This window comes from Ascidiella aspersa, chromosome 4 (assembly GCF_963924565.1).
Source record: "Ascidiella aspersa chromosome 4, kaAscAspe10.2, whole genome shotgun sequence".
Classification (NCBI taxonomy): domain Eukaryota; kingdom Metazoa; phylum Chordata; class Ascidiacea; order Phlebobranchia; family Ascidiidae; genus Ascidiella; species Ascidiella aspersa.
In genome coordinates this window covers 34923266-34935037 of record NC_139450.1, presented here as the reverse complement: position 1 = coordinate 34935037, position 11772 = coordinate 34923266, and the positions used below count along the sequence as shown (strand labels likewise).

The 11772-nt window shown below is 36.6% G+C and overlaps 2 protein-coding genes and 1 pseudogene across 2 annotated transcripts; 2 read left to right on the top strand and 1 right to left on the bottom strand.

The window, feature by feature from the left end:
• Nucleotides 1-133: 133 nt before the first annotated feature.
• Nucleotides 134-5242, bottom strand: LOC146157697 (solute carrier family 68 member 1-like). Its single transcript, XM_083387425.1, has 10 exons — nt 5093-5242; nt 4205-4370; nt 3996-4144; nt 3537-3661; nt 3214-3388; nt 3022-3144; nt 2520-2674; nt 1962-2045; nt 1728-1823; nt 134-1170 (listed from the first exon to the last, which is right to left on the bottom strand). The coding sequence occupies exons 1-10, from the start codon at nt 5228-5230 to the stop codon at nt 978-980; spliced, it is 1404 nt and encodes a 467-aa protein (XP_083243551.1). The 5' UTR covers nt 5231-5242; the 3' UTR covers nt 134-977.
• Nucleotides 5243-5960: 718 nt separating this feature from the next.
• Nucleotides 5961-10493, top strand: LOC146157695 (carboxypeptidase B-like). Its single transcript, XM_083388299.1, has 10 exons — nt 5961-6022; nt 6224-6302; nt 6862-6966; nt 7024-7224; nt 7474-7584; nt 7956-8162; nt 9165-9251; nt 9563-9647; nt 9712-9824; nt 10413-10493. Exons 1-10 carry the CDS (start codon nt 5961-5963, stop codon nt 10491-10493), a joined length of 1131 nt encoding a protein of 376 aa, XP_083244425.1.
• Nucleotides 9338-9446, top strand: LOC146157696 (U5 spliceosomal RNA; annotated as a pseudogene).
• Nucleotides 10494-11772: the final 1279 nt, after the last annotated feature.

Below are 11772 nucleotides of genomic sequence, written 5' to 3'. Positions count from 1 at the left end.
TTGTTAAACGTATTATTTTACAATTGAAAAACAGCAGTAATTTCGGATCTTCTATTAATACTAAATTTAACTTTTTGATAAACACAGAAATTCCTACTTGCTTTTACAACATACATCATCAATATTTAATTGTACCACGCACATTTATTAAACTGCCAAGCGGGATAATTGATAAATGTTTCTCGTGCAATAATAATCACGAAACTTCACAAAATATTACGATAAAATATAATTGAAAGGCACTGCATTGAACAAAACTGGCGGAAATAAATTCAAAGCAGGGTACCTGTTTAATGTCAGCCTTTAAAGTTGGTTAAACTAATTAAAGAAGGTGTTCCGAGGTATATTGAGTTAGGTGCTTTGTTGGAGCATATTAAGCCCAGTAACAAACAAATAAAGCTAAAGCGCAAACTAAAACTCAGCAAAAAACTTTTAACGAGGATTAATAAGTCAAACATCATAATAAAAACGAGTGTTGGCAACAACTTAAATTTCATTATATCCAAACATTGTGGATGCTAAAACAATATTGTAGAGTGGAATACATGAGAAGCCATATATAAGTGCGCTGGAAGTAGTGCAATGAACGGGTTGGTTTGTTTCCTGATCAGTGGTACAACACAATGGATCAAAACACCATAGTTTCAATAAAATAAATGAAGGAAGCGTATGCTTCGTGTGAGATACTTACGTATTGCAAGTTGCAAAACAAACTCGGTTTAAAGTTTAGTTCAGACCCTAACTAAACTATGATTTTACTAAAATATAAATAAATATTGTGAATGTAAAATTTATATGTAAGGCTACAACTTCATACGCAGTTATTATAAAACATACAGCCATAAAATTTATACACGACTGTTGAAATAATTCACAATGGGCATCTATAGAAGAAGGGCAACACCGTTCCCACAGCGCTGCACCTCTTTAAATATGCTAAGCGAGAAGTTGAAGGTGAAACAAGTTGTGCAAAGTTGTCAGGACTCTGTGTACTTTGCCTCGAGCGAGTGGCTGTTCTTCAAGCCGTAGAAGCTCCAGATGACACATTGCAGAAGTGAGACGACGATTGGAATGAAACAGAGAAGAGAGAACATGACGGAGTGAAGAACTTGAAGGGAATCCGTCGAAGTTGGTTCGCTGGAGAGATCCTTAAGTTGCTCGTATCCATAACTGGCGGTAATAGAGGGTTACAACGTTATAGTGGCTACATGCAGAACATCGAGCAAATACACTTGACAAGAGATACAAAGCGCACATTAAATAAACCCACATTGCACAGTTCAAGTACACTAAGGTTATTTGGCGCTTCGGTGAAATGGTAAAAAAGCATAAGGTCAATTAAACATTAAACATTAAATACCAAACATGCAAATTCACCAAAGCTATTTACAAAAAGCCAACTGCTTAATGCGTAATAAATTATAATTACACAATACTTCAACTGTGTCGTAACAATTCAAGCAGCTGTAACAGCTCAAAATGGCAAAAAAACAGCTGTAAACAGCTCAAAATGGCAAAAAAATATATATGGTTTGCCGGAAAATGCAATGTGTGAAACGAATCTGAACATGAACTTATTATTTTAACTGCTTGGCCCAGTAGTTTGTAGAATTGGCCTCGAGCACGGAAAGCTCTCTTAATTAGAGTAAGGTGGAACCACAATCTCAAGTGAGAAGCGAAAATGCTTTGGGCCACAAACCTGCCAGGCAGGTGTTAGTTGGACTTACTTGTTGAGGATGGCGACCACCATCATTGGAGCGAGTGAGTTGGCAGGTTTCGTGATCAAAGCATTCGTTCCAAACACCATCGACGACTGAGGCGCTCTGCAAACATATATCAACATTAAACGATGTTTGAAAATCTGGTAATTTTTCAATTTAAACACTTCCAGCACAAAATTTATAATTGTGTTTAGGAGGAATTAATAAATGTTCGATAGGGTAAAGTTGACCTAAACTTACTTCCTTGAATATATTTTCATATCCTCGTCAACAATATCGGACAGTGGAACACTGAACAAACTGAACGCAAGAGATGGCAGAGTCCTGAAAAGACAACGTTGTAAGCACAAATCATTCAGCTGTGAAATTTGTTCCTTTTAGTTAAAGCGAATTTAACTGAAATACGACAGCTGTGCAGTTTTTATCTATTGCAAATTTAACTCAAATACGTTATTAACATAAAAATAACGTTTCTTAAAAGCTATATTCTTAATGTTGAAAGAAAAACAATTTTTTAGAGCAGAAAATAACCCAAGTATAGTAGAATACTACAATAGACTGTTGGTGACATCCTGACTAACCCTAATCACAGTGGAATTCAACCCATCCAACGCTTTGTTAATATAAGTAAAGGGGTTATATATTTTGTGGAATCCCAATGAACTGCATTCTGTAAAAATCACACAACTAAGGTTTTTATCCAATACTTCATAATATTTTACATCCGATCAATAAATAAAGCATAATAAATGTATTTTTATAAACATTGGACTAGAAATAAACTTCTAATTAACTTACATGTCTAATATAAAGAAAAATGCCAAAAGCCAATAAACATTCATGCCAATAAAATAAAGTAGTGTGGCGGAGATTGCTTGCATGAAAAATGTTGTCATTACTACGCGATAAACGCCAAACTTGGCGATCACAGCCCCTCCGAGGAAAATTATCATCTGAAAAACATACATTTTGTCTTAGAACTAAATATTGGCTAACCCGTGACATTTAATTATCTAATACTATCAATTAAACAAAGCAAGTTTGAATTGATGTGGCATAATAACAAGATTTGATAGAAACAGGAATTATTATTTTATAGTTTAGTAGAATTAGTGTAAATATTACAACCATTATCAAAATGGTAAACATATTACAAAATATTGAATGCTTTGGTTTATTTTAGTGAGGTTTGTGACAATCCTTCAAATCAAATTTTACAAAAAAATGCCACATGTGAGAATAGCTAACAGGTCATACTGTGGTGAAGAATGATCTGTTATATACTTTGTACGTAGCTTACTTGTGGCAGAATAAAAGATGCTCCGTAGATTGCGCTCATAGCAACTGATGGTAAAACCCCGGGAGGAATCAAGTGGTTCGCAAAAATCAACATAAAGTTGGAACAAAAAGTTGCATGGAATACCTAGAACAATAATTGTGAGGTATTAGGTTTCTTTAATCTGTTGTATTATGTCAGAACTGTTAAATTTACCTGAAAAAAGTTCATGATTACAAAGACAAAAAAGTTTTTGTTGAAAAGGATTTCTTTGGTGGTTTGAAGAGCGCCGCGCCAACCAAAGTTCTCGCTTTCTTTTGAAACAAGCGGCTCTGACACCGAATTTATATCTGCACCTTCATACTTTGTTACAACATTTAAACTTGAATACCTACAAAAACATGTTTTACAAATATTATGATGAATTAAACTCTGAAATGTTTCCACCATTTGCATTCACACACATATTTAATTAGTAGTTTTAATATTTGTTTAAAAGGTTTATTTTTCTAATAAGGTCTGAAAGGTTAAGTATTTACCTTAAACAAAGATAGGCGACCACAGCAATGCAGACGCAGAATATCTTCAGATTAAAATAATTTTTCATGTTGTCGGAAACCAAACTGGACCAAAACACGCTTGTGCTGCCGATAACTGATGCAACCTGCACAAATAAAATTAGCTGGGTGAATAACAATATGGTGTGGAAGCTGTGGGACAATAATATGGCAACCATGCTTTATTGAGTCAAAGTAAGTATACAAATGTTGATAACAAGAGATGTAAAGAAAAAAGTGTGTGTACAAATTGTACACACTAAACCCTGATATTAAGCTTCTAAATAGGTAACAAGTTCAAAAAATTATAAAATATTAATATACAGCTGTAATAAAAGAAATATACAGCCTACACTATGACATTAGTCACAAAACAGTTTCCTTTAAAATAGCATCTGGCACAACATTAATAATTTTCTCATTGAGCCTTAATGCTCTGACCTGGTTGTATTTGATAAGTCTCAATCTATCTTCTTGTTTGGTTGATATTTCTGTGAACAAAGCGCACTGAGCAAGCAAAACAAACGTTAACATCGCGTCGTAAGCACAAAGTGTCACAATTAGATGGATGCCGGCTACCCAAGGAAACTCTGGGAATAACACAAAATTTAACATTATAATGACATAATAGTTGATCACATTTTACTTACTGTCGTAATCTGCCCATGGAAACCACGGGAGAAGGAATGTGAGCGCCCAGATCGGAGCTCCGTAGTAAATCGCCTTTTTACGGCTGCGACAAAATGACCAGTTTGAATTGTCCTGGAAATATCCAAACAGCGGGTCGTTGATTGCATTCCAAAGCATGTAAATTACCTGGAACATAAGTTAGGTATTAAGGATGGAAAAAATTAAACAAAAAAATGGATACATTTAGGGTTTCCTAACCCTAACCCTTTTCTTGGATCTTTGGGGCCATGAGCATATATAATCAAACTATAAACTTTTTAACCTAAACTTGACTTAAGAGACCTTACTTATAACTATACAGGTGGCACGAACTGCATTCCGTAACTTGTGGCGGCCAAAAGTGAGCACCAAAATGTTTTTCACTAAAATTGTACGCTTAAAATCATGACATATACTTGCCAAAATGTTACGTTTCAAGGTAACATGGTGGTATCTCATAGCAAATGATGTCACTAGCATGGTTTTGGGCAAGCGTTCCACGCCAAAGATATTTTGGAGCAAAGCACTGAAATGCAATGGGGCTGGGGAGCACAGATAGTTGAAATACTATTGAGGCTACTACTATTAAAGGTTGAGAAACACTGGCCTAGACTCCAGATAACGGCATTTTATGACATCTAGTATGCCAGGAATGAAATTGCTCATGCACATGTAGAATCAAAAAGGTGTGCACACTATTTAAAGATTTAGGATGTTCTTCATACATTGGTAAGTCCTGCCTGACAGCATTTGAAAAAAAAAACCTATCATGTCAAAAAAAGCATTTGAGCTTATGTCTAAATGAGTTAGGGTTTTTCAAATTCAATAACTCAAAGCTACTTTACAATAGAACCACTATTACTACTTACTTGGGCGATTTGGAACCATGACGAAGGCACTTTGTATTGGTCGAGAAACAACTTCACGTAATAGAAGAAGAAAACAGAGTTCATCAACGAAGAAGCAAGGTTTATGGCAGAAAATGCCACGGCATTTCTGTGAAACATCTTCAAACTTTAAAAAAATAAATCGCAAAAACTTGCAAAATAAAACGAGAGAGCCTTCAACAACTGCAACGTCACTGCCTTCTTCTCGCTGTTCTCTCGAAAGGCGAGAAGGTTAAAAACCTGTGGAATTGGCCGCCATCTTGTGTTCTTGTGTCTCCTTTATTTTGGCTGCCGTCTTGTGTTTCTTTTTAAATCTTTTTTACAGTTTACGTTTGGACCAGGGGTGAAAATAAAATATTTTCTGTTACGTTATAACGGAACGCTTGAAAGAAGTTAACCTTAATCTGAAATCTGAGGTTTTAGTTCGATGTTTTGCCCAACAGTGTTGTAAACAAGTCGTTTGAAAAAACCTACGTCCAAGTCAAGTCATTAGTAAAAATAACTCAAGACCCAGTCAAGTTTTTTATCAAAGCAAGTCAAGAAGGAGCGCCACTGCAAGTTCACTGGTGCATAAATATGCAACTGTAATTGTAGTTTAATTACATTCAAGGAGATGGCAGAATGGTCAGGATCGGAGTTATCGAACTAACTTTCAACACTCCCGCATCGCTCGCTTGTTATTCAAACAGAAGCGATAGGTAAAATGCTGACGCGTGATGTTGGCAGCGTGAGAAGCAAAGCAGATGCTTCGAGCCACCGACAACTTGTTGCAACATTCACAAGTATTTAGTGCAACATTCACAAGTATTTCACCTACACAAGCAACTTAAAGCAAGGTGTAGTGATCATCATGAAGTTGATCTTAAGCTTGCTCATTTCAGTCGTTTGCGCTTCAAAGCTCAGATTTGACGGGTAAGTTGCTTTATTGAATCATCACCATCGTATTATGTTAAGCTTTTAGCAAATTGCTTTAAAGGATTGTTGCCTAAAACCAGGTCAATGCGTCTAATGCAAGTTAGATTACCTTGCCGCTAGTTTCTTCTACAACTGACCAAAGTGTAGTCTGCATAAATGCTCGTATGAAAAGTTTTTAAATTTACTTTGTTTTTAAAGGGATCAAGTTCTGACTCTTTTCCCACAAACTCAAGGTCATTTGAAGGTCATCCAGGAGTTTGGTCAAGTTACAGGATTGGTCAGTAAAACATAAACATATTAATCAACCTTAATATGCACTAAGTGAAATCTATTCCATATTTTATTCACAATTTTAAAAAACATCCGTTTATATATAAAAATAACTTAAGAAAAAATAGCGAACACCACATTATGCAAACTCGGATTACTTGGGGTTCAAACCCTCGACCTTAGGAATTTATTCCTTGAGCATGACACTGCACTTTTTCTCAGGTGGATTTCTGGTATCCTGACTCAGCAGATTCAGTGCAAGTAGGACACCCAGTGGACATAAGGGTACCGAGGTCAGTCAAGCGTGAATTTAATAAAATCGACTCTTTGTTAAACTAATGAGTAATAATTGTTATTATTACGTCACAGACATTTTCTAAAAGGGATTTTGTCGAAAATAGAAAAGTCAGGTCTATTTTACCAGGTGAGGATTTAGAGTTACTTTTGTTCGATAAAGTAATTTTGTAATCCTACAACCACAAATGTTGTTTAAAATGCTGTAGTAAAGTTCTAGTTAAAAGGTGCAATAGCGAGCAAACCGAAAAACATGTTTGAAATTTATTCAGACGAAGATCTCGAACGTGCAAGAGTTGGTGGAGAATCAACTCAATTCGAAAAGATCGGGCAAAAGTGAGGGTTACGACTACTACAAGTATCACACATACGACGAGGTGAGGTATAGTGTCGATTGCAGGCGTGCCACGAGATGACATATAGCATCGATTTAGATCATTCTATGGTCACGTGACATCAGCGATGCATTCCCGACATTGGCTCGATGGGAAGAACTCGCCTTCAGCACAGAAGGAAGGTTAATTCCCAAGCTGACCCTGGGGTCGTCCACTGACAAGCCAGAGTTCATCATCGACTGTGGAATTCACGCCAGAGAGTGGATAGCTCCTGCATTCTGCCAGTACTTTGTGCACAGGGTAACCTAAACACACTTCTAGTATGCTTTAAATCCTGTTTTTTAGTAATCGTTTTAAACTTTACTAAACAACACCGTTCTAGTGTGTGTTTATAATTGGCAGTTAATTGTATTTCTCATTTTTTTCTATTGTATACATAAACGTGTTACGTCACTCTTTCTTACGATTTACGTTGCAAAGTGTGGGTGAGATCAAGAGCGTTGTTTATTTTAAAATGCCATGTTCCTATAAAGATTGTGATATTTACAGATGCTCACCGAATACTCAAGCGACCCTCAGGTTGGTCGAATGATGGACGAGATGACTTGGATCATTATTCCGCTTCTTAACGTGGATGGATACAAACACAGCTGGGAGAAAGTAAGCAGGAAATAGTTGCTACTAAATATCAGTAACCTCAGCCCTTAAGAAGTTCAACTAATCAACTTTATTTACAACTGAACACATATCAGTTGGTAGAGCGACGTTGCTAGTATAACCGAGGTCGTGAGTTCGAACCTCGCCGCAGACTAGTTTACGAACAAGATGTAGCAGGCTATGGTTGTTTCTCGACTTGCTCCACTCGTAGTTCACATAAAACTTTGGCTGATCGACTAAAATATGTAATATCTCATTAATACTCTCCTTTTTTTGGGCAAGAAACTAAGATTTTTGTGAAGTTGGACAAATAATTTTCAACTCCCTATAAAACCTTTACTTTTTTTAACAAATATTTATCTTGTTTTGTTTAGGATCGCTTGTGGAGGAAAACCCGATCGCTAAACCCTGGCAGTCTTTGCGTTGGAACCGACGCGAACAGGAACTACGACGTATCGTGGAGTGGACCCGGGGCTTCCCCTGACCCCTGCAGCCAAACCTACCACGGACCATCTGTAGAATCCGAACCAGAAGTTAAAGCAAGCGCTGACCTTATAAGGAAGCACAGCGACACTGCCAGGGTGGGCATCGAACCAATCACCCTCGGAATATAAGCCAATGTTTAAGTTAATGTAAAGCAGTGGTTCTCAACCTGTGGTACACGTACCACTAGTGGTACGCAAAGTCATTTTGGGTGGTACGCTGTACACAGATGTTTTTAAGTAAAATTACAGTTTTACCAAAAGGTTAAGCATTTTTTTGTATTGTAATAAATACATTGATCGTAATTATTGTATAGTTAAATATTTTATGCTTCATAAACGATAAGAACTATAATCTTTCCGGAACATCTATGCAAATTTATTTAATGACATCATAGCAAACAACAAAGAATCACAAAACTTGACCAGTATCTTGTAAAGTTAAAAAAGGGAAACTTTTTTGAGGTGGGCCGCATTTGTTTCTAAATTTCCGGGCTAACTAATTAGCTAATCCGCCCCTGTTAATAATCCTATATACATTTTGAGTAGAGTTAAGTTTTTCGATAATTGGTGGTACGCAACAAGACCATAGAACCTCGAGGTGGTACGCAGTGAAAAGAAGATTGAGAACCACTAATGTAAAGTAAACGTTACGTGGGAAAACACTTTCCTTAACAGGAAACTTAGTGGGTTAACAACTGCTGAATGAAGGCACAGTAGCCAAAATAGAAGTGGCGTTAGTAATTACCTGACAAACAAGAACCTTTGTGGTAAACCAATATTCAATTTTACAGAGGATTGGCGCACATTTTTAGCAATAGGATTATCTCTTAGAGTTCTTGTCGTTGTTTGGAGACCGTGAGTTCGAATCTCGCGCCCATAATTTATACTTTAATTTATAGATTCGAACCAATCCCAAAGATTTTGTTGCTGTTTTTTACTTTTTTTTATTTTTAAATAATGATCGAACAAACGAAATCCTATGCACATAAGTTTTTCAACACCAACACCCTCAACAACGTATTTTTACTCTTTTGGCGTATTCAACAGTTGCTGATGTTTACGTTTGTTTTGCGTTTAAAAACGTTGTGTTTTCGTCAGGCGTACGTTGCTTTCCACAGCTATGGTCAAGTGTTCGTTTACCCTTTCTCATACACTAACAACCCAACCAGCAATGCTGATCAACTGGTAAGCTCTTAACCTCAAACATGTCAAGGAACGCTATATTTCATTTTTATCACGAATGTAAAAGGCATGTTTGTAAGAAAAGAAAAAAACTCATTGAACGTGTAAATCTTTCGCCTTTTACTAAAGATTTCCATGAAGTGGGAAACTACAATGAGTCTTTAAAAAATTCTTGCATTTGCAAACACGTTCTGCAATTAAAAAAATGCGGTTGTTGCTTTTTAGTTGTGTATCGTGCTTTACACTGGTGTATCTGTTGAATTGTGCAAATCTTACTGTATTGCTGCACAGATCTTAACAAATTCTATTTGCAGTACGACGTTTCAAAGCGAGCCGCTGACAAGTTGAGAAAAACAACCGGAATGGTTTACACTTACGGGCCTGGAACTACAGCGATGTGTAAGTGCTGTCGCGGGGTTCGAACCCACGACCCACCGACTTCTAACCCTGCTTATTTTTGCAGATGGAGTTTCTGGAGGTGCCAAGGATTTCGCCTGGTTGCAGGGGATTCCCCTCTCATGGACCATCGAGTTGAGAGACACCGGGTATTACGGATTCCTGCTTCCAGAGAATCACGTAAGTTTAATATTTATAAGAAATATCTAAGGAGAGAACTGCCTTAATTACAATAAAATCCTCACAATAGGACGTAATGTCTACGTCGGAGTAAGACTTCACCTGTGGAAGCCATAAATATATCGAAATAAGTCCTAAATTGTCTATTGAGGAATTTAAATCCGCCTGGTTAGTGAATGTAAGTGGTGGCAGTAAATGCCTCTATGTAGTGGGAGCTTTATCTACCAAACTGAATTCCTATTTGTGTTATAATAGTAGTATTTTCCCCACATTCAGTACTTGCTCTCAACAAGAGAGTCCGCCATGGCACCTCAGCCCGGTCAGAACAGACACACCATGGTACCTTGCTACCCTTCCATTTCGCTTTTTATTTCCCACCTTTTGTAAATTAGTAAATTGCTGGACGTTTGGGCGCCGCTGTTTTGGCATCGAATTCAACGTCGAACAAACCCTCAAATCACGCACAAAGTTGGTGAACAAGTAAATTGACCACTTTACTTGCCACATCCTCGGTTTGGAACACTCTTGTCAATATTCGCTCACTATTGGTGACGTCAGCATAAACTTGTGTTTTTTCTACTTTTTTAGATCGAGGGAAATTGTAAAGAAATGTTCGAAGCGATGAAAGAAATCACCGAAGAAGCGATTACGTCACACATCGATGTGTGACGTCATAATGTCGGCGCAATAACGAACCTCCGCAAATAAATACATACAACGACAAATATTTAGAACAATAAAACAATTTTGTTGTGTTTTTTTGTGAAAACTAGCTGTTACTTTTTTTTAGAAAATTGTTGCATTAATTTTTTTTAATTTTTTTGTTTCAAATCAAACAAAAATGTTGGCAATTTGGATTGGAAGAGTGGGTTTTTGTGTACAATGATCCATTTAAATGCAATATTTTATCGTTTTGTTTAAATTATTTACTCAATTTAACTTTAACAACATTCTAAAGTTTGAATGGATTACATAAATCAACGATCAAATGATTTCCGATTTATTAAAAGCATTTCTAGACGATTTCATTGGTTAATAAGTATCAAGGTGTGACCCCCATAATGCACATTATGTCCAAATTCTATAATCAGATTACAAAGCCGCTGTTCATGTTAGGTCGTTTTAATGGGTACCGGTAACGCTTTTAACCAAACCACGTTCAAAACACAATTTGTGATTGTGCATTGATTTTGTATTGTAAGACAGTTGTCCTATGGTCATGTTTCCATCTCGTCTAAGGGTATCACGGGTGTTAAGTGTCCTAAGTTAAAAGCCACTACAAGAGCTTGGCATTTGACAAATATACTACACTTTAAAGTTTGTTTAAACAACGGACATTACTTGCCATTAAATTGGATATTGCATTGGAAAAATACAGGACGTTGAGAAACATTGGTTTACTTGTGGACTAAGGTTTAGGGTCAGTATGGCGCTGGCTCTTAAGAGCGCCGACGGCTGCCTAAGCCTCCCACACGTTCATTGTATATATTTGACTCTAAATAAGCAGGCCGCCAAAAATACCTGTTATAAACTTCTTGAACTCATGACTTACTTTTCGCTTAGTTGATATTGATCGTTGAGTATATTCACAATTAGGTCTCAGCACAAACGAAAGCATACTCGATTATCCGGGCAGTTGGCGAAGCAGATTAAAACATAATGGAATGAAATTGTGGTAAAAGACCTCGCTGTGGGCGTTGGTCACATATGAGTGGACTTTATTGACGTATAAAACGTACTTCATATTAGATAAGATAGTAGAATTATCACAGCTGTTAAAAGGGAATGCTATATTCAGTTATAGCACAGTCCGATTGTTCAAAAAATTAAACATTTTGTTGAAAAAATGTCGCAAACGCAAAACGAAGTCGAGTTATAAAATGGAAGCCAATTTGTTTTCGTTCCAGATATATTTTTATAACATTCGTTAACAAGCAAAAAAATGACT